This window comes from Aythya ferina (genome assembly GCF_964211825.1).
Source record: "Aythya ferina genome assembly, chromosome: 19".
In the NCBI taxonomy this organism is placed as follows: domain Eukaryota; kingdom Metazoa; phylum Chordata; class Aves; order Anseriformes; family Anatidae; genus Aythya; species Aythya ferina.
In genome coordinates this window covers 10,485,491-10,513,089 of record NC_140309.1, presented here as the reverse complement: position 1 = coordinate 10,513,089, position 27,599 = coordinate 10,485,491, and the positions used below count along the sequence as shown (strand labels likewise).

The 27,599-nt window shown below is 44.0% G+C and overlaps 1 protein-coding gene across 12 annotated transcripts in view; it reads left to right on the top strand.

Moving 5' to 3' along the window:
* BCAS3 (BCAS3 microtubule associated cell migration factor) overlaps positions 1–27,599 on the top strand; it is a 353,584-nt gene that overhangs the window by 220,091 nt on the left and 105,894 nt on the right. The window contains exon 24 of one of the 12 annotated variants that reach the window (XM_084492816.1): positions 23,640–24,117. The exons of the other annotated variants lie outside the window; for them this stretch is intronic. Within the exon in view, the coding sequence (XP_084348942.1) occupies positions 23,640–23,665 (26 nt within the window). The 3' untranslated portion in view covers positions 23,666–24,117. Of the gene's footprint in view, positions 1–23,639; positions 24,118–27,599 lie in introns of those variants that run through there. 12 annotated transcript variants of the gene reach the window in all.

Sequence of the window (27,599 nt, the reverse complement as noted above, 5' to 3'; positions counted from 1 at the left end):
TGTTACTATTAATTTTCTGAATCAAATCCTGTGCGAGGAGCCAGATGGCTTGGGAGCATCTTGTCATCCCAACCATTGCAAACACATCTAGCCATAAAAAAAAGAAGATTGAACTGTGATTTCACAGATTTTTCATTAGTTAATCTGGGATAGAGAGGCTTCAAAGATCCCATCAGTTAATTCTCTCAGCACTTGTGGACATTTCTGGCACATCGTGCTAAAGCTGCTCTGAAATCCAAGCTGAGATTCGCGGCCTTAAAGAAGCTGATCTCTGTGTGCTGATATTAAAAATAATAATAATAAAAATACGTGAGGAAATAAAACTCCCTTTGCACGGAATTGGACTGGAACTGGTGTTTTACAAAACACTTTGAATGCCTTCAGTGGTATCCAAAGTAACAGTGGATCTGTCGTGATCTGTAACCTGATTCGCTCTGAAGGCTTCTAGAAAGTGCTTGCTAAAGGCACATTTTTCTAAATATGAAATCATAAAAAAGAATGATTTTTTTTTCTTTTGGCTAGCTATAATGCCACTTTCACCTTTGCAAACAGACCTACTAAATAATAATCAGTTGCAATCTGTGAATTTGCTTCTTCTTATTAATTATTAAGTATCATAAACCTTCTGTTTGGATAATCTTGGCACCACTTTAAGCGTTAACAGTAAATTTATTTTTAATTAAATCTGTGCATTGAGAATAAAATGAGGCTCTTCTGCATACTAAACAGAACACATATGCCACCTCTACTTATTATCAAAAAATCTGATAGTGCTTATGAAAGTTGTAAAGGCTACAGTTCATTGTCTGTGTCCCATTTAACTTCAGCAGTATTAGTTAATGAGGGAGCACCCAAAGTGAGGAATTGCCATTTCTTTAGGAGCATTTGGTACGAGCGTTCGCCTTTTACAGGGTACTTTTTAAATGTAGTTCAAAACATTTGTTTCAGCGCAGCTACAGGTGACCAGGAAATAAGGGTGTATTTAGTATGCTGGATACATTTCCAGAGCAGTGCTTTGGGATGCAGAGAAAACAGTTTGCTGTGTCAGATGTGGTGATCTGAACATTTCAAGTTACTGTTGTAGGTATTGTCATTATTTTATTCTAGCTGACGGTTTAGTTACAATTTTTATCAGAGGCTTTAGTGAAGTCTCATCAGCTCGTCATTCCACAGGAGGGAAAACAGGTCGAGGAAAACAGTGCAGGAATGTTTTGACAGTTCAGTTCAGGAAACTTTCTGGTACCTAATGTGAGATGTGGCCCGGTGAAAAGGCCTTTTCACGTGTGTTTCTGTTAACCTCTCGGCTCATAGGAATGGTCTCTGCAGTCACCGACTGCTTCTGGACAGGACAGGAAACCTCCCGACGGTGCTGTGAATCTCATCATTTATTTTTTCTAAGCGGTACTTCCAGCTCTGGGCTCTGTGACATTAGCCCAAAGGGAAACACCGGTCCCGCGGCTCGCACTGGGCAGCCATTGTCTTATCTGTCACAGCAAGAACGCGTGAAGCTGTTTGCATAGCGTGCTAACTCTGTCAGGGTCAGTTCCAGTCTGTGGCTGCTAAAAATGAAAAACATGCCCCAACCGGGACAAGAGCAGGGTCAACAGCTGGCAAAGGATATGGCAATCATTTATATAAATATGCTTTCTCAAGCCCGCAAAAACAAAAAACCCAAACCCAACAGCTGGGAAGGGTTGGAAGTAGCCCCAAGGCTGGTTAGTTCCCTTCCAGATGGGGAGGTTAGGCTGGGGCTAGCCAGGCTGCTCCACATAGACTTCCGATTCGCATTAGAAATAAAAAGAGTGGAGGAAAGGAAAAAGGAAGAAAAGCTACAAGCATGACTGCTCTGTTTTTCACCTAACTTAATCAAATAAGTGAAGAGTTTCCGAGACGGAAGGCTTGCATTTATTGGTATTCACGCTCAGTTTTCTGTGTTTATCACGGTGTCTGATACTCTCCGTAGCTGTTTAAAAGTGAAGCACATATATTACAGAGAATAGTTTATATGTAATGACATGGTCATTTGTAGACAGATTGAAGAATCATGTGAAGATTTATGCTCCGTTCATGTCTCCCAAATACACTGAATAAATTCACGTCCACAGGAAGAAAAGACAAAAAATTAGGTTGGCTTTGCTCCGAGCTCTAGCTGGCAGATACAGGGTGTTTCTAGAATTTTCTTTTACCTGTACCTGTACTCCTAGCATGTCCTCATCTGTCAAGTCAAAGACGGATCCTAGGCAGAGGTCAAAGATGGCCCTGAAGGTGGAAGTTCCCCAGAAATTCAGAGGCTGCCTTCATCAGTTAATTACAACCTTCTTCCTAATAGTGATTAGTTCTTAGTTACAGTCGTTGTAAGGTTTTCTTCTAATATTGGTAGTATGAAATATAGTCCTTTGCAACAGGTTGAAAATCCACATTTTGATTTTAGTTTAACAAAAACTACACCTTTTATGTACAGTTTCTGTGGTTTATACTTTCCTTTAAGGTTTTCTTAAGCAGTTCACAAGGCTTGTTCTTTTCTGCATTGATTGCCACATTTGTTTCCTATTGGACTCTTTTTCAGCTATTAAAAAAAAAAAAAAAAGGCAGCACCAAACCTGCAGCAGCCAAGCTGAGCGAGAGTAGGTGCAGTGGGAACACTCCACCAGTCCTGCACGGGGGAACGCTAAATCTTGTGTTTGAGCTGAAGCAACAAGGGAAGCAGGAACTGGGGCAGCCATGAATGGTCTTTCCATAACATCACTGCCATCCACGTGGTGATGTCAGGGAAGCCCTTTCACAGTTGCTGGTAGTGTTTAGTGCTCTTAAATTTTACATTATGGCTCCTGCATTTCATGCCACCATGATCTTGGATGATCATGAAGTCATTACTTGAGTATCCACACTGAAAACTGGAACTTGCTGCTTCTTCAGTGGGGAGAGGATTTCTGTCCTTTCTGCAGCATGTGCAGATGTGTATGCCTAAAGCTCTGTCTTCCACGTACAGCTCATTGTACTTGTGCCCACACCTGTCCATGTTTGGAAAACAAAATTGTATTATGGTCATAGACATTCATCCTTGGGTTCTGTAAGCAATTGTTCACAGAGAAACTAAAGGAGTTCCCGAAAAACACTGCAGTTCTTCTAAATGTGAAATCACAGCCACGTGGAGAGGGAGAGAGTATTTTCCAACTCCAGAACATTCAGTGAAACTACTTGCAGCTAGAAAAAAAGACATGTTCGTGTTAGCCCTGTGAGTATATTCATGTATGCGATATTAATCTTCTGTGTTTGATCTTATCTCTTTTCCTCTTGGAAAAGACCAGTAAAACAAGGTAATTTAAAACTACCTGAACACATCCTTCCACCTTACTGTTAGGCCCTGAAGTCATACCCTCTTGACCTCAGAGGTTACGGGTCTAGTGCTTTTTATCCTCCCTGATTTCTCAGTATCTGCCCACTTCCTCCCCAACATTAGAGCCTTGTTATATAAGGAAATTGGAAACACCGACCGGCCTGGCCAGGGCCAGCAATCTCCACCAGATAAGGCCCGACCCCGGCTTTGGTGCGAGACGAGTGCTGATTTTAAATAGAAACGGACACGAGGGATATTGAATAAAGCTGAAGTTGCTTCCCAGTGGCCACTTCAAAATACATTTACCAAAGAAATGAGTCTTAGATCCTTTGGCAGCATTTTTACTTAGAAATAGTCAAATGACTGTAATGAAAAATCTACTTCGAGACTTTTGCAGCTTAAGAGAACACGTACTAAAATCAGAATACTTCAGAGAGGCTATAACACCATAAGGAATAAACAGAGGAATAATAAGAGGAAAAACTAATTAAAGTATTAATAAACTGCTTCATTTCCTTTTGAGGTTGCTAGTTTCAGACTGCTGAATTTTTCCTCTTAACTCTTGTCTTGCTGAAGTGTGCTTGTGAAGACCAGATACCACGGGTTAATTTTAGAGGTGGACACTTGAGCCAGGCTCTACCTGCCCAGCAGTGAGCTGAGTGGAAGAATTCAGCAGGGAGAAAGCAAACACGGTCATTTCAAGGCTGGGCAGTGCCTTTTCCTCTGCAGATTGCTGTTGGGTTTCTGCCTTGATGAAGTTATTTCTGATTTTCTGAAGTGCCTACCTACTGTTTCAGTTCTGTGAAACAAAACTCAAAAATTAAAGAACTGAATGGAGTCTGGGTAGTCTAAGTAGGACAAGGAGCTGGCAGCAGTAGACGATGATGGTGCATGAAGTTAAAAGACTGAGGTGAGGGAAGAATCGAAGTATTTCAAGTACTATTGCTTGAAGTAACTGGTAGGAAGGATCTGAGTTTGGTAACATCCAGGGAATGCACTAGAACAATTTCAGGTCCCAAATCCAAGTCAAATAAATACCTTTTTCAGGGCACACAATTCGCCTTGCAGAATGTGAAAATAAATGCTGTTATTCATTATAACAAATGTGGTGCTTAGAAGACTAAGCAGGCATGTGTTACTTGGGGCCAGTTTTCTGTCCAAGGGAAACGTGTGGCTGGGCTTAGGATGCGAACTTCCTGTGTTGGTGATCTGCAGCCTTCATGACAAAGAAGAGCCACCACCTGTAACAACAGGGCTTCGTGTGAATTTCTGAACTCCACCAATGGCTTTTGAAACACATTTCAGTACACTTTTAGCTTCATTGGTAACACATTTCTATTCCTACAGACTAAGACAGGGTGGGTTGGAACAGGCTCCTGATATCTCAGTGATGGATGGTCTCAGGTGTAGTGGAAGGAAGGGTTGTGCGTTAAACAAGAGGTGGCGAAATGATGTCAGGTAACGAGAGCTTTCCTTAGAAATAGTGGTAATTAAATGGTAAGCGTATTGTCTGTTAATTAACATCCCTGGTTCTTGGAGTACAATTCTAAAGCACATTACATGGATTAAGGGAGGTAAATTTTAACTTGTGTACTGGCAGTTTAAAATGTATTGTTGATTTAATCTCATTGAACTGCTCAACAAAGAACAACTGATCCATATTACTCAACACAACTTGAACAGGAAAGGCCAAAGAAGAAGAAAAGGCTGAAAAATAAACTCTACAGTAGCTGACATGCTGAAAACTTCATGTAATGAGCACAGAAGAATTCATAAAATGGAACACTAATTCCTTTCTAGAAGACTAGCCAAATGGAAATTTGCAACACACACAACTGGTTAATTAATAGTCAGGCCCATCATTTCACTGTAGGAGTTTCTATGTAAGGAGTCTCTCTTCTTAAAACGGAGCTAGGTAAAAATGATCAAAGTTACATTACTGTGCTTTAATTATTTTAAGTCACCTTCAGGTTTACATAACTCTAAACTGACCTGTCTTAGGATTTTTCAGATACTTTCCTCCGGGATAAATTTCCTCTTCTTCCTGAGACACTGACTGGCAGAGCTGTTGGTAAATGGGATCAGTCATACTCCCCTTTCTATAAATACCGCGTGCCTGAAGAACTCCTGCTTTGCCATATTCAACAGAAGCTGGCCTCAGCTTGTTTGAATTGCTGTTAACTTCCTTTAACCTTACAGCAGCCCCTATCAATGCAGCTTCACTCGTGAGCTATTCTTCAGTGCTTTTCCATATGAAATTTATGCAAGGAGTATTTTTTCTCAGTAGCCATCTTCGGTTTTGAAGCGCAAAACCAATGAAAAACAGTAGCTATAGCTTACAGACATTTCCTTCCTTCACCTAGAAAGGAGACTTCAGTGCAGGACTGCACTAACGCACCTCCGGGCTCACCTGCCGTGGCCGCAGGGCTTCTCAGAGCCGGGCCAAGGGCTAGGAGTGCTTCTGAAAGCAGCATGAGGTTCATTTGCAAAGGTTACATCTGTAGGTAGGTTCCTCATGCCCTGCCACACAAAAAGCTCAGACACTAGAAGGGTTTGGTTTGGTCAGTGGTGAGGAGAACTGCTGCAAATATTTTAATCACTCTGTGAGTTCGTCCGAGGTGTGTCGGGTTTGGATTAAGGAGCCATTTAACATTTGCTTTCCAAAGCAGGCAGCAGAGCTGGACCAAAAGGAGGGATTCATAGTATAAAACAGAAAATACTTTAAAGCAAAAACTCCTCCTCAAATTGAATATTTCTGTATTCTTGTTTTCCTCCAACGTGAAGCAAGAATGCATTTAGCTTTGGTATTAAACTAGTAATGGCTTAATGCCATTCTGTAGCTCTTGCATTTCACATGTGTGGAAAAAATTAATTCTTGTTTCATCTCCTACCAACTGTGGCTGTAACTGTAATGTCACTTTTCTGCCACCTAAAGGAAGGAGGAGTGCCCCGTGGGTTCGTGGCCGGCGAGGAATATTCTCCTTAGTAACTGAAAGCTGCTGTCATCGCTGTAGACCGAGTTTTTCTCCCCAGCTCCTGATTCCCGTTGTCCCACGATGCAGTGACCAGAGGAGCAGGACACTGCAAAACCTCTTCATAAACTGTAATTTAAACCCCAACATTTTAATAGTAACGACATTTATAATGAATTTGGGAGGAATTTTTTTCTTTATATTGTGGCTGCCCGGCATACAGGCCGCAGTCCAACAAAGCACTTACATACATGCTTAACTTCAAACATGCGAGGAGCTGAAGTCAAGTATGTGCTTAAGTGCTTCCTTTGCTATATGCTGCCTGCCAGTGACACACCGCAGGATGTTTGAGTCCACGGTAGCAGGTGAGTCGTTTTGTAAATCTCTCCATATTATGAAGTGATTTCATGACAACTTTTCAACTTGAAATAATAATTCCTGGATTTTTTGGCATAAGATGAATTGGTCTCCCCATATGCATACACGGGTTTTGAAACGTAGTATTGAAAAATATATAATTTCACCTTCTGTCTGTGCCAGTTCCCAGGAACACCAGATGGTTGTTTTTTTTCCCCGTGTGTGAATTTGGAGCCGCAGCTAGAACTGAAAACGTTGTGCCTGAGATCAAGAGGTCGGTCGGTATCAATCTGTAGGGAAATCATTCAGGCTGCGGAGAACTTCGTGGTGCTTTCACAGCTTACATTGTGTTTGGTAAAACAAAACCCGTGAGTGAGATTATTTGATTGATGAGTGTTTCAGTCCTGGCAGACGTCCTGAATTTGAAATCTTGTAGATTTTTAGTGCTTTTAAAGAAGTAGATTTTTTTTTTTTAATTAAAAACGGGATCCGACGAAGAAGAAGAGAGACACAAGCCCGCGTGTGTGTACGCCCTTTCACAGCTGGGGTTTTGGCAAAGTGTCATTCCTGCTGTTAAACATGGTGACCTTGCTGCCTATGATTTACTAACTGTTTTACAAACATTTCCTCACTCTGTGAGGTTTGATATGTTCTCCATCCTCAACAGCTCAACAGAGTCACTCAACCACTGAGCCAAACCTGCCTTTGTTTACAGCTTTTCCGGAAATTTTCACAGAGCAAAAAACTTTCTCCTTTTCCAATGTTTTATTTTTAAGTCAACACTTTCTGTGGTTTATTTGTGCAAAGCAACATTCGGGTACAAGGTACTGCACCGTATCCAAGTGGGAATTGCTGCCTTTCTAAAAATAAATGGGGGGTCATGTGAACCAGTGCAGAAAAATCTAGAGATACCAAGTATTACAGGACCTTTACATTTGGTGGTTCTTTTTTCCATAATATTTTGGGCCTGGATTTTTCTGAACTTTTTTTCCCACATTAGTTTCTATAATAGAGCACAACGTAAAATGATGAAACACAGGAAGGAATCTTCTTTTAAACAAAATTATCAGTGTTAAAAATAACAATCCTTTTTTCCCTCAGTGTGCATTTTTTCTCGTGAGGGGTTTATTTAGTAGTCTTACCATAGATATAGCCAAGGAGTTGAGTAATATTTAAGTGGCATTTTATTTATTTACTTAAACCTTAATTTTCCTAAATGCTAATTTGCCCGGTGTGCTTTGAAGCACCTTCAATTTCAGTTCACATTCTGGGCAGGGAACTCAAAAAGCGGTGTGCTTTGGGGGAAGAAGTCAGATAGCCGTGTTCTCCGCATTGCCTGGGTGAAAACTTAGTGCAAATTAAAATTAGAATGGGATGGGAATGTTTTTATTAAATGTTTTCACAGTGGAGATATGTTTCATGGAAATGTACTTGTTTTGATGACAGCGATTCTCAGGGTCAGGATGGGATTTCGTGTGAAAAAGGAGATGAGAATACCCTGAGCGGGGTTGGCGAGGACGCGCGCAGGGCTCCTCCATGCCCAGGTAGCCAGCAGCTGCCATGAGTGGTATTTCCTTCCATTCTCCTTTCTTCAAAGCACACCTTCCTTTAATGAATTTATTGTTCCTACCGAGAATGCTACTAGGTTCAGCAGCAGGAGAGACGTACAGAATACTGGCATACAAAATCCCTTTCAGTGTTCTCACAGTTCGTGGTATTTCAGAGTAACAAAAGAACATCAGCTGTTTTAGTAGCTTTTTTTCCCTGAATTTATTATAGGTTATACAAGTAAAGAAATTCATGGAAGATCGATTAGTTGTCTAGGTTACTTAGGTTTGGGTTACTGTACCTCCTGATGAGAAACCTGTACTTGGTTTTCTCTCCTGATCAGCATAGTCCTTGAGCTACATCCCACTGACCGATACTTTTGGACCTAGCTGAATAATAGAAGTTTCCTTAGGATTTTATATCATTGAAGTAGCTTGACAATAAAATGTAAATGACCTACAGAGGTCTCCACATTGAAATCCTGCACAACAAACACAGATGCTGTCAAAATACCTTGATATGTTTACATTTGTATGCTGTGAATTTATTACATATATTGCATTTTTAATCCTGAGAAGTACAAGTGAACTGTAATTCTAAATCTTCCTTTTAAATGCATTAGATTATTAATGCTGTTAAAGGAAATACCCACAAATGGAATTACTTCTGGAGGTTTTGCTTGCTTGTTTTAATCACTCAGAATCACTCAGGCGTTTGAAGTGAATTTCTGTAGCAGGGTGCCAAGTCAAAACGACAGACAGAACGTGCACCAAACTAAAACAACGTTTACCTACTGATGAAAAATGTTTTGAAAACGTATTTTCTACCTAGTAATTTAGTATTTGTTACTTAATGGCAGTGTTTTAATGGAAACTGTTGGCAAATGTTTTTGAATACTGTATCTCTTCAGTTTTCTTAATATGGGATGGAAAATTAACTTTTTTTTTTTTTTTTCTAAATCTTGAGTCCCTAGCAGCAGCACACAGGCTTGCAGCAGTGTGAGCATTACCAGTTCCTGGCTGCCAGCAGCAGGGCCAGTGTGACAGTCTTGCATCCTGCATGGCACATTCCTGCTCTAAAAACAAACAAACAAACAAACAAAAAACAACACTATTTGCTGTTTCAGTTTTCTGTAAAGTGATAGTGCGAAAAACTGAAGAGTAAGTGACTATCTTACAGGACAAAATGGTCAGAAATGTGATAAAAGAGAAGGGATCTGCAGATGCCTGTGGCACCCACCATCTTAGAGCATCTTCTGTCCCGTGCAGTAAGGGAGTAAAAGTAGCAAGTAAGTCTCAAGTCCATCTGCTTGTGAACAGGAACTGGTGCCACGTGTCCAGTTTCTAGAAAAGTAACTAGGAGATCACAGCTGGGTCCACTGCTTTCATGAACAAGCCTGTTGTGCCTGTGCTGTGAATGCAAACTGTGAAGTCCTCCCTGTAACTTGCTCTGGATTTTTTGAATTTGTCTTAAAATACAGGGCAATGAGCGTGTTTATATTGAATCTGCTGGTAAGCATTGCGTATTTCAGTTTGAATACGCAGACTTTGAAAAGTGGCTTCCATGTGGGCTTCCTGGTGTTGCTGAAGCGTGCTGCTCCTCTCACAGTTTGTCTTGGCAAGGCTTCTGTGCAGGTGACAGAATGCCGAAATGTGCAGTGATTAAATAGAGGTGCGGACTTCTGTGTGTGCTGAGGTTTCTCTGATTTGTTAAGTGATTTCCTTAAACTCGTAGGTGTCTCTACAGAGCTTTAAGCACTTCTTGCAGAAGGCTTCTCCCATGTCAGGTAGGCATTTTGCTCTGTTCAAGTCCCATTCAAGAGAAGTGGAACAGTAAGGTAAGGAGGCCAAATGGGACTTCATGTGGAAACCCCAAATATTTGGATGTTCTTCTCTCTGGAAGAACGTAAAAACAACATTTCACTGGTGCATAATGCTTGTGAGCATTTGATAAACTGCTGGATTTCTTGTTTTGTGCCTACCCTAAGAAGGAAATATCACTAAATTTCAGTTTCAGATCATTTTCATTCTGGTTTTACTGCAGGTATTGTGATTTGAACAGTGAAGATAAAACTCGCTAAGATTCAGGGATGTAATGGTTCGGGAACTTGCGGTTTTTTCTTCTCTCAGCATTTGGGGTTTTCCTTTTCTCTTTGAACCTACCTTTAAAATGTTCTCATGCAGTTTGGTGGTTGTAAGACCTTATGCCAGGAAAAATGGACGTGCCAGCACAAGGGCGTGACGTGCCATGCCGGTGCCCTTGGAGGACGTACCTTGGCTGCAGCTTGGCTTGAACCCATGATGCTGGCGATGTTAATCATCCCAGAAATGGAGAGAGCAACACCAGTGGCATGTTTGCTCTTGCTTTTAGTTGGCAACAGAAGCTGTTGGTGAGTGTCTCCTTACAAAACAGATGTCTGCACACCAAGAAACCAGGTGCAGGTCCTGACTGTAGGTGTGCTTCAGAGGCAGTTCTGGCTGAGTCCTGCCTGCAGGGAGAGAGGTGTGGGGAGGAGAAAGAGGAACGCTATCCTCCTTCGTCCCTTGCAGTTAAAAACACAGCAGCCCTTGAAGCGGCTGGCTGCAGACTTCAGTCAGCTCACCAACGCTCTCAGCATGCTTGTGGTTCGAGTATATGATATAAGTAGCGTAGAGTGGTTTTGTTGCTATGGGAAAAGTGCTAAAAAAGGCTGTATCTCTTGTACAGCTCAGATCCTTTGGGTATTTAACATACAATTTCTGCTAAGGACACTCAGAATTATACCTCTGATTCTAAATTGCTTAAATGTTGAAACATATGGTCTTGTGTGCTGTTCACTAGGAAACAACTGTCTGTATCCAGGCTGCCAAATTCAAATAAACTCATACTGGAGAAACAGGGAGTCGGAGGCAGCTCAGCAGAACTTTTTGGAAGTGTTTTTACCGAAAGGCAAACCTGACGTATAGAAAAATGCTAATTAAACTAGTGCCATATATCAGTAACAGATAATTAAATGTTAATAGCTGAGAAGTTTTTCAATTAAAAATGAACTGTGTCCTCATGATTTCTTCTTGGGGGCCAGGTTCGTGTAGCTGTCATTTGTTGAGCTCTCTGCTACAGTAATCATTTTAATAAAATGCAATTATCTGCATAATTAATTTCTTTGACTGCTGTGCTGTGTCCTTCTTTAGCAGAGGCCAGAATGTCAAAGATCAAGTAGACTGGGGAAAATAAAAAATTCACATTGTGAAAGGATATAAAAAATACTTGGAATTTCAATGCATTGGCTTCTATTTATCTCAAATGTCAAGGGCAGTGTAAAATGTATTTTTAAAATGTGTTTTTGTATGGTTTGAGCCCATTCTTGGCGTAGTTGTGAATCTAGAGGGGCCATTGTTCTTTGAGAGAGTTTGAGGGGGTTTCTTTGTACAAAGTGACAAAAAGAAGACTTAGAGTACTGGGCTGCCATTGTTCCTGTGCGGCGCTGTAAAATTTGATTTGAAATTAGGACCTCGGGGCAAGCTCTTCAATAGCCAGTTTTTATTTTCTGCCAGCATTTTAATCACTCTTGGGCTTAAAGTGGATGACCAACATAATGCCTCTATGTTTAATAGAACAGTTCATATCTTGAAGGCCAGTTAACTGAATTCAGGGATCTGTCATCTGCCCAACATTAGTCTTTTCTGTTTCCTGTCTATTTATGAAGATAGCTCTCCATTCCAGCCAGCTCTCAAAGAAGAGCAACTCTTTCTTTCTTTCTTTCTGCTTTTTTTTCCCCCGTTTCTTCAATGTACGCACGTCTCTTTTGGCGACCTCTTAAAGGAGCCGAGTCGCGCCGCTGCTGCGCGGTGCGGATGTGAGCGCAGGCACAGCTCCGGGCTGTGCTAACGCAGGGGCCGAGGGGGAGGAGAGGTGGAAGAATCAGATTTCGCAGAGACACGGGATGACGGGAAGGGAGAAGTGGTATGTTGGCCTGAGCCTCACGCACCTCGTTGGGACTCGCATTGCAGAGATGTCTGAAAGGAGGAAAACGGGGAAGAGGTGCTGGAGTTTTAAAGAGCTGTTGGCTGAGTCGCGCCTCGTGCTTAGGACGGACTTGCAGGACGGCGGTGCAGTTGCAGTGCTTTAGTCCAGCTGCACGTGGGGCAGTTTGGTGTGTGGCGGGTTTACACTACGACATCGTGGGCAGGTTTACACTAGTGGAGAAACCCTGCTCATTCAAGAGAGGACAAGGTCGGAATTGTATTTCAGGTTTAAAGGCATTTAAATACAAGTTAACAAGAAGGAGGTTTTGCTGTTCATTTCTCAGGCACCACTCACCCCGAGGTCAACAGCAAATGTGAGCTGGGCCCTTCTCTTTAAAATACATCACTGAGTTTTAAGTTGCTTGCTAGTGCTGTATTGAAAGACATAGATTGGAAGCAGTGTTAGCAGTGTTCATTCAGTGATTTGCTTCGTGCCCACTGAGCTTCGTGTCTGCCAGGCAGTATCCCTGGTCTCCATCGAGATGGCTGTCGTGAGTGCTAATTATGACGCTGCTGGTACGTATGATGAGGGAGTGGACTTAAACCACCAGGCTGCTTCCCACAGACCACTAACTGCTCATGAAGCAGCGAGGACTTCTGATTACGTTTGAACTGGTCAAAGCTGACACCAGGAGCTTAAAGTACAAGGAAAAATGCTTCATATCCCGTTGCTGATTATGATCTGTTGTACATTATAATTAATTCCTAGCCAGCTTAATTTTTTTTTTGTTGGTCAGAAATGAAACAACTTTAGACACAGATTACAGTCTTCAGAAATAGCTTCAGTCAAAATCATCTGCTGCTTTTGTTGTCTTTATTTGTACCCAGTCAACAAAATCTAGCTTGTGTTGAACGCTTCTCTGTGTGCCGATGGAGAAGAAAAGTGGCTCACCAGGGCTGGAGAACTGTAAGAGGTTAACATATTCTGCATCATCAAGCACAGCTTTTCATTCACTTTCAAATGTAGCTGTGTGGGTGGCTACATAATGTGGGAAACTCTTTTCATTGAAGAATCTGAATATTTTGTAAGGAAGTGAATAGTTGCAAATAATCTTTTCTGTAGCACTGAAATAAAGAACAAATGAGCTATTCTCAGAAAATACTGAAGCATTATTGTCTTCAGTCATTTAACAGAGCTATAGAGAAAAAAATATTCCAAACTTGACAGATTCATATCCTAATCTTTTGCTCCTTCATCAGGAGACTGCGTAGCTGGTACCAGTTAAAGCGGAATGAGTTACAGGGCTAAATTGGCTTCAGCACTGTATGGAAGTAAACATTTTAAAAAATACAACTCAGGCCTTTAAATAATGAATGTCAGATAGAACTAAGACAGTCAACCTGTGGCTCGTGGACTGGATGTGTCCTCCAAAAGCCGCGGCAGCCGGCGAGCGCCAGCTGTTCGGCCCTCGTGGGAGCGCTGCTGACTGCCGCCCTCTGGTCTGAGGGCCCGTAGCTCTCCCTATCCTCTGGCTGAGATGCTGCTGTGGGTTCGTGTCAAAACACCGGGTATGGTTTGGTAGAGCACACAGTTAGATTTTAGGAGACAAAAATTGTAACAGATGCCCTATTGGAATGGCTGAATGAAATGGGGGCTGCTGCGGTGCTGGGCGAGATGAGGCTGTGGGGCTGGGGGCTCCTGCCCCCATGGAGCCCCGCTCCAGTCCCACCTGGCCTCTGAGAGAGTGACACGAGGCAATGTGGCACTGAAATTCTGCCTTATTGTAGTGAGGTGAGGGATTTCATCCCTAAGGTATTAATTTAACGTGCTACAACCTGGTTAGAGGCCAGGGCCAGGCTTCAGGAGCCCCGCGCTGTGTTTGCAGTCCTTTCTCACCTTTCCATCGCGACGTTGAGCAGTGATGCTGTGGGGCCGACGCAGTGCTTTCCCTGCAGTCTGCAGACCTCCAGTGCTGCAGAGGGTTTCATTGCAGGCAGCTCCGCACACACCTGTGCTCCTGTGCAGATAAAACTTGGAGCGAGCACCAGGGCTCTCCAAGGCGAGCCCGAGTAGGTCAGCGTCAGCCTCAAGTAAGCGTGATTAACTTTATCCATCTCCTGGTGTATTTCTTTCCAATCCACTCCAGTGCTTGATTTAATTTTCCTTTTATGTAAACTCAAAGATTTAGCTTCATTAGAATGATTGCAGGGATTCACTGCATATGGCCTGTTGCTTTCCTTATCCCTCCAGGGTTTTCTTACCAAGCACTTCAATCTGCTGCAGTGGGGGGAACGTTTAAGAAGTCACCAAAGCAGGACATGAAAGAACTGTCATGAAAACCTTGTTCGGAGAGGAAATCTAAAGGGAATCCTGCCTGGAAAAAGGTGCAGCAGGTTTGATGGGATCACAGAGGGAGGGATCCATCCCTGGTGACCCGAGTGCCAGTGGAGCAGCCCCAGTCCAGAGTGTGCAGCCCGAGGAGCCAGGCTGGGATCCCTCAGCTCTGTGTACAATCAGTACAGGCTCTTTTATTTATTATTATTTTTAATTAATTGTTAAATGGTTTCTGGAGAGATTTTATAAAAACCAGTAGGCGTACCTGTCCGAAACTACCTGCTCTGCAGGTCTGCAAAAGCAGATCTTGCCTTGTGGGAGCCTTTCGTTTGTTTCCACCTTTTCAAAAAGCAGTGGCAATTGTCTTCAAGTTTTAGGAGGTTAATATTGTATAGACCATTTTAACCACCGTTTTAAACTTGTTTTCTTATCAAAAAAAGGACTTCTGGCTTTTTCCACAGTATTAGATCTATCATATCAGAGTACTTTATTGAATATTTTATTGACCGTCTGCTTGCCCTATGCTAACCTGCCTGACATCCAAAGTTTCTCTCTCTCTGGAGATGCAATGTCGGTTCTCATTAAGCAGCTGAGCGTGAATTTTCTCTTCATATTTCCTGTGAATAAACTTCATCCCAGCAGGCAGGCGCTGGGCCCTGCTGCAGCGCGGGGGCATCCAGCTCTGGAGCCAGGCGGCGGCACGGGGGCGGATTTAAGGTGGTCTCGGCGAGTGCGTGCTCTGCAGCCAGAGCCTTTTCCCTTTGGGGCTTACATCAGCATTTTGTGTAATTTTGCTTTACACAAATGTAAAGGTATTGAAGAGGAAAATTTCTTCCCCTGGCAAGTTAATTACTTGACTTCTCATAGAAGGAAAGCTTGAAGCGAATGCTAAGAGGAAAGTACATCTTCGCTTAAATTAGGCGATCCACCCAAGAACATGGATTTGATTTACCGAGCAGTTACAGTTACAAGTGCATTTTAATTGTCTCAGTTCGTTTCCCCAAATTTGATACATGTTATTAATATTTCATCTTAGTTTCTGTATAGCTTCCTTTTTAAATTTTAAATTCTGCATTTTCTTTCTTTCTAAAAACCAGAAAATGCTGCTCTGTCACTGCCTGGTTTTATGGCCATACAAACACCTTGCTCGCAGCCTGCTCTTGTTGCCACTGGCTGTGAGAGCTCTGCACTGAACCTGTCCCGACTCCCTCTCAGTAACGTGCCATGGCTTTTGCTCTGCTGTGTGACTTTAACTGAATTATTTTAATATGAGGGAGATATAAATATTTCATAATCCTGTAGCTGGTTGACAATTTCATTACATGCACTCCTTAGTACGTAATGATTTTTTGCCGGGCTAATTGCGGTGTCTCCTAGCAGGCATTCCAGGGGAAGGGCAGAGAGAGTTTCCTTCAGAAGCTGTAAAATATTTTGAGCCACTTCTTCATGGTGTGTGATTTTAAAAAGCTGCGTTTTCAAAGACTCTCAAAATCACCAGAAAATGCGTTTTCCCTAAAGAAAAAGGAATTCAGAGTAGAGCCTACCATAGGACAGCTTTTGAGGAATAACTTCCCCTGAGCTCTGCTGTTGTTAACCAGGTCTCAGAAGGAAAACAGGTTTGGAAGAGCGGCTTGCTGCTTGGTGGTTTTGAGCCTATTTTCCCTGTTGTGGAGCTGAAGAGATGAACGTGGTTGGTTCAAATCATATTGCTGCGACTCCACCGTACGACAGATCTGCATTCGCAGCAATGCGTCTCTAACACAAAATGAAATAAGAAAGGGAGGAAATTTAATTTTGTTCTTGTGGTTATGGAGGTCTGCGGGGAAGTGGGCCTGTGGGGCACAGTCCTCGGGCCACGTACTGGTTAGACAGCTTCGGGTTTTTTTATGCCTTTCTTCTTCCGAACGTGGTGTCAGATGTTGTGAGTCAATTTATTTTGCTATTAGCATTTGCTAATGACACTAAAAACTTTTTTAAAAGCTTTCCTAATTAATGATCTTCTTGCTCACAAACAAAAACGATATTGTCTGTGAGAAGTGCCTGAGTATTTAAAAGCACCGGGCTGTTGGTAGGTTTTATTGCCTCATGAATTTAGGGTCAGCACACCTATTATTTGCCAGAGTTAATTTGTGCCGGGTTATTGACTGGCTGGGTTGTAAGGGATACCTGACTCTTGTAAAAGTTACACTCGTCTCAAATTGTTATAGTTTTATTCTTCGTGCCCTGCCACAATATTTAACTAATAAAAGAAAGGAAACGCTGTGCAAAGGCAGGGATTTAACTTCAGGCTCGTGAGACCCAAGCAAGTAAGACTGTCCCAAGTCTCTATTCCTTCTTTCTGACTCTGAATTGCTCTTAACTTTTCTTTAGATAAGGAGGGGGCAAAGACAGCTTTCTACAATCAGAAGGCACATCGCAGTGCACGGGCACTCAGGCTTTGCAGGAGTGCCTAATTAGGCTTTCAGATGCTCTCCCTGAGCTGGGTGCCTCCAATTGTCTATCAGGGGAAGTTAGGCCAGCTGCGAGGAGCTCAGCAGCACTGAAATAATGTGGCTAACAGCAAGTCCCTGAAGAAAAATTGAAGAGCATAGTTTCGTGTACAGCTCTTCATATGTCAAGGTGAAAATATACCCCTTGGACTCTCCAAACTGGAAGCACAATACGCAGTAAAACTAGCAGCTGGTTTAAAAAAATTTCCTAAGAAATCATCCTTTCCGTTTTGACAATTCAGAAATAAATTGCGGTCCTGTAGAATTATTTCTGATTTTCCAAGTGTCCGCTTCTATCACAAATGATTCTGAGCCATTTGTCCTTGCGGGGTGAAAGGCTGGCTGAAGTAGAAATAGTCATTTTCTATAACAAGCCTTCAAATACACGATGGCGAGCCAGAGTCTCTTGCTGTGTCATGCCATCCAAGCTGCAGTCAATACACGGGTCGTCAGCAGAAGCCAAAGTTGCACCAGTAAGTCATGACCTGTAATGTGGGGGCTGGAGAAAGGCCAGTTACTCTGCAGGGCAAGCTGGGAAATGATAGCTTCTGAGTGGGAAATTCGGAAGGGGTGAGCTTGACCGTGCTGTCCTATTGTTCTAGTCAGATTTTTTTATATGCCCAAATATATTATTACTACTTTGGGTGAAAGTAATGCATTTCTAGAAATAACCTTTGCCTCCATCTGGGCTGATCGAAACAATTTTTAATTATTCTCTGCCTGCTGGATCTTCTGCAGATCCGGGGTACACCTGACAGAGCCTTGTTCTGTACGACAGCTAGCACAGTCACTTCGTATTAAAAAGTAGATGGATATCCTGACCTCCAAACCCAGGGCTGCTGAACAGATGACGGTCTAATTCTTTGCTTCATTTCCAGCGAGCTCCGTCTTTTGGCTCTCTGCAGTGGATAATTATTGCATAAAGATGGGGGAGCATCTGATACTGGTTTAAGACGATCAGTCTCAGAGTTTCACCAACTTCCCTAGCAATTCTGAGGACTAAGAAACTAAAGCATCCATGATTATCTTGCATTTAGCTGAGGTGCACGTGATTTCTGTCCTAGTTGCTTCTATAAATAGCTCCCCCAATCCTTCCCAAATTATTTTTACTAGTTTTTAGTGGGTGTATAGCTTTTAAAACTGGAATACCAAAAGCTGGCTCTGTTCATTTTCTCATGAAATTGTAGCCAGAGCAGTAAATTCATAGCTAAGCACTTACTCATTGGCTACTGTATTATAAATAACTCTTCACCTTGGCCCTGTTTCTCTCACCATTACTCACTGTGAGCAGTTCTTACTCACGAGCACAGGGCAGCGGAGAAGTGAGTGGTGCTGCTGTCTCTGCTCCCAGCGCTGGGGCCCTGGCACATCAGCAGCCCTGCTTCCAGGCAGGGCACCCCTGCTGGAGGAGAAGCAGCAACTCCTCTGGAAACAAAAAAGCTGCGCATGGGATTTGGAAGTTTTTATACGAAAAACCATGGTGCAGTTTGTTGTCAGGCTTCGAGAGGTAGGCTTGTCACTTTGTGCAAGGCTGGGAAGCAGCTTACGAGCATTTGGCTGGGGAGCCCTGGCCATTCCTCCTGCTTTCTCATTGCCTCTGCACTTTGTTGCCTTCCAAGGGTAAATTAACCCAAAGGTTCAAAGCTTTTGGGAGAGATTCCAGACCAAAGGTCATCTTTTCTGGGTGGTTTCTTGGCCGTCCTGTGTTTGCCCACATCTCTAGTGTTTACCAGCTCAGGGAGTTTATAAAATTTTGATGTAGGAATTAGGTTGTTGCTCATCTTGTACCTTCCTGCTCATATTATTGACAGTACCACTGAACTGCTTGAGGCAGATAGCATCTCAGTGATCACTGTGCTATTTCAGCTCTCCACTGCTGACAACATCAGAAGTGTTTTAACAGGGTTTTAATGGGCAGCCTCTGTAGCTCCTTGGAGGGTTGCAAATAGCTGCCGCGAAAAACCTTTTCTGGCGCTCGGAGCTGACATGCCCTCCTTTCCCATCCAGCTGCTGCTTGTTTATGTGGCTGCAGCGCTGTTGACAAGCACTTCTTATTTGGGCCGGGCACTGTGGAGACTGTACAAGTTAAGCAAGTTCCTACATCCTTCGTGTGAGCTGCGAGGAATAACAACATGGTTGTGAAACCGCTGGGAAGAGCAGCGGCAGGAGCCGGTAACCCAGCTGTGTTCGGAAACCCCTCCTCTGCTCCTGCAAAGAGGAATCCGACAGCTGCTTGCACTGCTGTACGGCACAAAGAGCTCGCTCCTCTATTTTCTTGTTCACAACATGTTTCTGATGACATCCTAGAGTTGATCATTTTGATGAAAATGACCTTTTTTTTTTTTTTCCTAGCAGAAAATAAACAAAAAAGGATTAAAAAAAAAACAGCAAAACACACCACTGTTCTTCAAGACAAAGCGTTAATTTGATAGCAGCAGTTTCTAGCTGACTGCTTGCTTTGCTCTGCTTGTTACCAGAAATGAGGCTCTGAGCACAGCTTTCTTTGGACTATGGAAAAGCTTTCTCCTCCCTGTTTTGCTTAATATAACTATAATGTGCCCTTTATCACACTTCAAGTTGAGTAATCCCAGTGTAGAAGCAGAGCTTAATACCCATGGGAAAGAGCATTGGAAACATACATTATAAAAAACATACAGATGAAGCTCAAAAGATCCACTGACATGTAAATTTAATTAAAAAATTATAGGTTTTCAATGAGGGCTTGTGTCTTGAATTTACCAGTTTCCATGAGTTCTTCAGAAGAAGAGTTTCTTTTTGCATTCTTGGTGCAAAACACACTAAAAGATATTACAGTCCCCCAAAAGTGGGACTGCGATATCCAAAAGCCCCCACAAAAAGAAAATTTTACCTTAAATATATACACTTGAAATCTAGGCTGCAAGAAAAATACCCATTTTCCTGTTTTCTTTTCTTCCCATCCTCTTTAACAAAAGTTAAACTTTACCACCACCAGCACAGCATGAAAAAGCACGCCCTAGCTGCGTGAATAAGCTTCCCTTGCGTGTGCACGTTTAAGATATTTTAGTTCTTGCCGTAAAAGGCAAGCAAGTTTGGGTTAAAAAAAAGACCTGCCCAGCCAAGTGGGCAAACAGCAGAGCCAATGGCCAGAGCAAGGGGCAGGCTGGAAATTGGGATCAGAGCAAAAAGCACCTCTGCTCAAGCAGGATTGTGGCTTAAATAAGACAAGTGTTACGGAAATCTTATGAATTGCTCCATCTACTGCATGTTTCTAGGAAGAAATCCCCAGCACAGCAAACCCACGGTGTGTGGCGTGGTTTCCCAGGATGGGAGCGTGCCCCCGCAGCACAGAGCAGCGCGGGGCCGTGCCACGGGAGCTGTCGCCGCCGTTCGTGCGCGGCTGTGCCAGGGCTGGCCACTCGCAGGGTCCTCGGGCTGAAACCCGCAGTGCGGAGTGAAACTCGAATCTTGTGGCTAGTAAAACTTAAAAAGGAAAGTCTGAGGGTCTTTTCAACTTGCCGAGGTTAAATGTGTTTCTTCGCTCTATTCTTCGTCTGCTGTGCTTTCAGCAAAGCCGATGGCAAGCTGAAGTGCTTCCATAGCAGAGCGTTACAAAGCTGCTGCTGCTTAACACCCCTTATTTCTTTTTTTCTTTAATGCAGCAAAGGCAGTGGCTTTTGCGGTGTTCTATTAAGGCCACAGCAGCTGTTCAGAGGACCAAGTCTGTAGGTTAGGGGAAAGGGAAAACTCCCTTATTCCTGGAATTTCGTCCCCCAGATAAACAGAGCAGAGGAGCTCTGACTTCATGCTCCCTCCTGCCTTCAGCTTGCGGCTTCTGCTGTGAGCTGCAGCACTGAAAACCACTCCTGTGGTTTTTGTTTCTGTAACTTAATTAATAAAAATAATTCGTCAGTAGCTCATGTCTTTCACAGGGGCTTTTCCCTGAGTCAGCTTACTGGGGAAGAGGTTCGTTATATGTTACAATTAGGGTAAAAAAAAGGGGGGGAAGGATAAAGCTTCTGATGTGGTGGGCTTCCCTTAGCAGAATGCCACAGCCTAGTTTATTTGAAGAAACTTGCAGCCAAAATGCTGTAATCTAATTTATATACTTGTGTAACTGTATATAAATATATAAAAATATATAAAATGGTAAAAAAATGCATTTTAAAGTATCATATGATCAAGAGCAGAACTTATCTGTGTTAAATGCCAGAAGGTGTTACCCAAACAGTCACTGCTGAGGTTCACTCGGCTCCTGTGTGCAGCCACAGAACCAGCAGTGTTTGTCTGATGCCGTATTTCAAGTGGGAGAGCTTTCCAGTCACCTCTAGCTTAAACTGAAGCTTTCTGCCCTTCAAACCGTGTGTCCCTGGACAGCCTGTACTGCCCCCGGCTTGGATGGATCCCTGCCTGCTCCTCAAGGACCTGGGAGCAGAGTTCCCCTTGAGGCTGGGTGTACCTGGTGTGTCCACAGCCTCCGAGCTGGGAACAGGCTGCTGTGCTGCTCCCTCGGTGCCCGTGTCCCATCCCCGTCCCCATCCCTGTCCCCGTCCCCTCCCCACGAGGCTGGCGGTGCAGCCGTGCTGCATTGCAGGGTGATGGCAGTGCTCTGGGAATTGTCTCTGTGGGGTTTGATGGCGATGCAGGGATGAAGCAGGAGCAAGTGCTGCTCCGAGCCTATTCCTGCGCGCGTTGTTTGTCACCTCTGTTGGTTCAGTTGATGCTTTGAAGTTCCTCTTGCATTAGCGTTGCGCCTTAGGCAAAATTGTTTAGTGCTTCACCGTTCGTGTTATTTGACTTGCTTTTATGTTCGCTTCTGTTTTATGGGTTTGTTCTGCCAATTTGGATATAATTGTATGAAGCTTTGCTTTTGGCTTTGTCCTGTAACGTTGGCTTACAGGAGCCATCCTCTGCCATGCAGAAAGACACCTGTGGGAAGAAAGGCGCTCGAGCAGCCTTGCTGTGACCGAGTTTCCCCTTAACAAAAATATTTTCAACCTTTTTTCTTAACACGTTAAGGTCAAAACCAATTGGTAGCCGGAGCCATACTTGTTCTGAAGGGTGAATTTGGTGGAGGTGTGTCTCTACCCAGCACATGAGGTGACTTCAGTCAGCGCGTCCCGATCTGCCCTGGCTGCGGCAGGGCCCGTGCAGGGGCGATGGCATCGGCACGGCTTCGTGGTGCTCCTGCCTCGTGGCACAGACAGCAGCGCGTGGTTGTGTGCTTGTGGCACTGCTTGGACTCTCCCTGTCTCTAATTGCCTTCCCATTATCCCTGCTGAGCAGGGGCAGTACCCAGGCTTCCTCCAGTCAGCAGCACCCAGCGTCGTCCCTCTCCAAGCTCCGGTTGTGCCAGGCTGCGGGTGCTGGCCACGCTGCCCGAGTCTCGGGCTCGGCAGGAAGGTTTCAGCTTCCAGCTCCTGCCTCCTGCTTCTCTGCCACGACGTGCAGGACACAGATGTAAAACAAATGTATTTTTGTCCTACGTGTCTGGGCACAGGTACTGGAAAGCCAAAAACCAGCGCGTCCTTGCTGCAGGGTTGAAGAACTTCTCTTAAACTAGACCCTGTAACTCTGAAGTTAATTCACTTAAAATAATTTCTAAAATTTCCTTACATAGCCTGTGCTTCTTCAGCACGTGAAGCAAATGTGATCCGCGGGGCCCTAATTAAAAAAACAGAAAAGCAAATGTGCCTCTTGCTTCCCTGCCAGGCCTCGTGCCTCAGCCAGAGGCTGACCCGGGGCATCTCAGGGGCAGAAAGCAGGGGCAGAAGGCGGCGAGACGCAGTTCCAGCTTTGTGATACCCATTTGTATTTACGGCCTGATTCTGCTGGGTATGAAATGTATAAAATATGTATGTTAAAATGAGGTATTTGGATCTGAAAGTCAGTCCACTGTTCACGTATTTGTAAGCGTTTCCGTGATGATGTGCTTAGATAGGAGCAAATTGGGCTTGTAGAAACGCGTAGGGGAGATGAAATTGAGGATGCCGGCTGGACTCCAGCTTCCTCAGCTGGGTTTTGCAGCCAGAGGAGACACGGCTGGGAGGTGGCTGCAGGCTGCCCCGGCTCCCCCAGCTGCTCTGCGGCTCTCCTTGCCCCCTACCCCTCCACGTGGGGCAGCCAGGTGGAGAACAGAGCCGGGAGGTGGCAGGGACTTGCCTGCTGTGCTTCGGCTCTGACAGGTGAGGAGAGGGTGCGAGCAGCCTGTGCCCTGCTCCCCGTCACCGCTCCAGCTCCCGTGGGAGCCTCCTCCTGGAAATACCCGCGGTCACATGCTGCAGAGGTCTGGGGGCACATTTCGTTTAAGCCACTGTCAGATGAAAACTTATCAAAGCTCAGTTTTGTTTCTGTAAATCTCAGAACATTCATCATAGGTTATCGGAGATGAAAGCGGTCATGTGTGGCAAAGCCACACTGCTGGACTCTGTGCTCAGGAATTCAGAGGGAAGGGAAGGGAAGGAGATCGTCTCTCTCTCATTTGCTTTCCTCTCTTTGTCTTCCTTTGTTCCCGTGCATGGAGGTCCGGCAGTCTTGGAACCAGTCAGATAATTTAGAAAATGCAGTGCTTACCCTCTGCCACTTTTTACAAGCCTGTGTCCTCAGTGACAGAATTGATTCCAGTTGGTGCTGCTGCACTGTTAATGTTACCTTTTATGTTCATGTTTGTTCCAACAGAGTGGCCACTAGCACAGACGACTTGAACTTGTATCACCCGCAAACTGACAACGCTGGAGCCACCAGTTTGTCATTATCCCTACTAGTGTATCTGATTTAATTTTGCGACAGCGGATTAATTCTTAAAATTGCAGTGCTTTTTGCTCGTTAATGGTCAGTAAATGATTCTGGGGGATGGGGGAATGGAATTCATCAGTTTTGTAGTCATTTTAATTCTTCTAGTTTTAAGTTGTTCTATAAATATGTCTTTATGGATGTAGTTTTACTAGCTTAAAAACATCTAATTGAAAACAGTTGCTTAAATCTCTTTGGATCAAGAAGGCAGTAATAAGCAAAGAGAGTATCTTATCCCTGCAATCCAGAAACGCTTAGTGACTGGTATACTTGGTGCATGTGTAATCAGCTTCTTGTTTCATCCAAAAACCTTAGCTCTGTTGGTGTGAGCTCCTACTTCACCAGCAGCATTGTTTTTTTGTTTCTAAGGTTATCAACTAGGGAAACAAAATATATTTTAAAAAATGGCATAAGAGAAAAAATAAATATTTAATTAATTTATGCTACTTTTTTTTTGTATGTGCAGTGTGTGCTGGAATATCACCGGCCTCCTAAAAGCCTTAGATTTGCCTTCCTGTAATTTCCCATTTTGTTACGCATTATGTAATGTTATGACTTCAGGCTTGCATCAGGCAGGGCTGATCTCTGCTGTTCTGTGAGGTGCCCAGCAGATGAAACCGCAGCTCTTGGATGAGCTCAGCCCGTGTTTACCTATTGCTGCTGCTTGCAGTTCCAGAACCAAAGAGTTCTGAGCGATAAAAACTTGGCTCTGCGTGCCGTTGATTTCTGAAATTGCTAAATTTTGTGTATTTGGGTCGGGGGGTGCTGTTGGTATGACTTGGGTCGGTTTCTCATCTATTATTTGTTTCATATCAGAAAGTGAGGAACTTTACAGCTTATGAGCTGTAGTGACTGCAGATCCTATGTACGACAGTGGGATGCTTGAGTGGTTTGAAACCCTCCAAGTTAATTTGGAGATACATTTAAACAAATATTGACGACCACTCTGGTTGTTGGACGTTGTTAAAGGCTTATACCTGCCTCCCTCTGGCTGAAATGTGGTACCACCTTCCAAAGTGATCCCCACAAAGGTCTCTTGCAAACTGTGAAGGTCTGTAAGTGACAGCTTGTTTTTGAGCTGGGGAGCAAGGAAAACAAAACCATCTAAGCTTGGGAAAGGCAATGCAAAGCTACAAATCTTTGGGTTCTTCCTTCATACACTGCAAAGGTGGAAAAAACTCAGGCAGGTCTCGTTTGACCCAGCCTGATTTAGAGGTAGAAAAACACGTGCAGCATAGTCAGAGTGAGCACTTGCACTTCTGGTGCTTTGCGAGTCCACTCTTGAGCCAGAGATGGAGCAGCAGCTCTCCTGCTCCCTCCCTACGGGAAGCAATGAGAGTTTTATTTTATTCAAATGATTTCATATGACTTTAGTAGTCTGAAGTAGTAAGAAGTTGCGGCAGCATTGTGTTCCAGAGCGCAGGCAGCTTCGCCAGGCTGCCTTCCCACAATATGAAAGAGCCCAGGCTTGTGCAGCTACAGCATCTTGGGCTTTGTTCAGGACTTAAAACGCAGTGAGAGCTCAACCCCTGAAATTCTTTTTCCGAGTCTTTTTGATACGCAAGTAGCACTTCACACAAGCCCATTGTTAAAAATCACTTGCTGTTTGGTGGTTAAAGAAATGCGTAAGTGTATTCTGCCCATCTAAAAGCCATCCATTACAAAAAATAATCAGAGATCCTTTTTTCTTGTACATTTGTGTCATTCTGTGAATCAGAGGCATTTTATGTGCTAGGGGCAGCTTAGCTTTCGGAATTCCTGTGTCTTGCTAAAACCCCAGGGCGTATTTAGCTCAGGAGACCTGAGGTGACCTATAAATGGCAGCTACTGTGTCCCTCTGCTGCTTAGCAAGATATTTTAAAAAGAAATTGAAATACAGAGTCCAGATACAGTATGATAACATTTTGATCCAAAGAGAAAAGCAGTCAGTATTTTCATACGATTTGACCTCTTTGAAAACACATTAAGACATCAATTATTTCTCGTAGCTTTCCTCTGAAAGGAAGATGGGTGGTTCCCTCTTTTATAAGTGAGAAACCTGAGATCGAAACAAAACGAGGTGATTTTTCTGAACGCAAAGAAAGTCCTTAGGAAAGCAGGACTGGAGCTGAAGAGTTCCTGTGCAGTGGCTTTGGCAGGCACGCAGCTCTGACTGCTGAGCTCTCTCTGCAGGCAGGGAAGGTGCAGGGGAGAGCAACATCTTTTTTGCAGATTGTTTTGCTTACGACACTGCGCTGTCTCATTTGCGAGCCAGCCTTCCCATTCTTCCCGGACTTCAAATAAAGTCATAGTTTTTCTCCTAAATCCCCATGATTGACTGTCTACAAACATGCTGACAGTCTCAAAAATAATGACGAGAACTCTGCTCCCTGTGCGTGTGTGCGTTATGTCCAGCCGAAGGACGCTAACGCCGTGCTTCGGCAGCTGGGGCAGCGTTAGTGGGGTTCCCTGCTCGGCTCTCCCCCGGCCTTCCCGTCCGAGTGAGCTCTTCTTTCAGCTGTAGGCAGTTTTTATTAAGGTTCTTTGGGGGTGTTGTCTTTACGGTGGATTCATTTTTAAAATGTGAACGATTTCAGCGCTTGCCTGTAGAGAAGGCACGAATCTCCTCCTTGCAGCTCCTCCGGTGAGGTGAGAGCCATGCGGGGGGCAGCCTGCTCAGCACCACGCTGCCCTGAGGCCACGCAGCACCAAACACGGCCGGGCTGTCACAGCACAGGTGATCAGAAGCCTATTTTCTGTGCCACTCCTGATGATAACTTTCAGTTTTGGAGTTGCAGAGGGGAAAGGCAAGAGTCCTTTGCAGAAGTCAAGGTTCAAACCTATGGTTCTGGGTCAGGACAGTGATGCTCCTAATACTACTTTTTAGCATATAAAACAAGGTAAATTACACATCTCCAGGAAAATTTAGGTTGTCCGATGGGGATGCCTTAAAATCCTGCAGTTTTTGTTTGTTTGCTGCGGTGGATTAGAAGCCACTGGGTCTCTTGGTCCAGTCCAGGAAGAGCAATCTGCTCTTGTCTGGGACAGGAGTTCCATTAAATTAGCGGTGTCCTCACCTGCCTTCAGGGGAAGGTTTGCTTCTCACCTGCTAGTGAAATACCCAGCACCAGGTTTTAGGTACAGAACCATGGCCCAGCTCACACGAAGAGAAGCAGAGCAGATCCCCAAGGGCTTGAGAAGCTCCAGAAGTCATCTGCACCCACGCAGAGACACGACAGGATCCTCGGTGCCAGAGGGATCCTGCAGGATCTTCTGGGTGAGGTGTGACATCGGGGGCTGGGGCTAGAGATGCAAGGCAAGTGGTGTCGTGGATGCTGCCTCCATGGCTCTCCCCATCACCTCCTGGTCCTGCTGTCGGAAGAACCGTGGAGATGTGTTTGGTGCTGGCAGGTCGGGCAGAGCCCTGCCGCTAGCTTGTGTTGAGCACGCGAGCTGCAAAATTATGTTCTTGTATCAGTTGGGAATTCTGTGGAATTTGCTTCCATTTGACAGCGTTTCCAGATGGAAAGGAGCAACTGTCTTTTTTCTGTACGGTGCAATTTTCATTTACGTTAAATGGTTCTGAGTTTGGGGAGGGGGGCTCTGCTGCTTCATTTCCAATAGCGTGAAGACAGATGTTATTTCACTGGGGGATCTGGAAGCTTTTTCCTTATTCTTCAGCTCCGTTATAGGTGTGCATCTCTCAGAACAAAGACAAATTCCACTGGAAGTGTTACAAAGTTAGTTGCATTCTCAGTTATTTTAATGATTCTTTATTTTTGCAGCACAGTAGGCTAGAAATGTGTTAAAGCTAGTGGTAAAGTAATTTATGAAGGGCAGATGGAGTTCAAAAGGTTCAAATATACA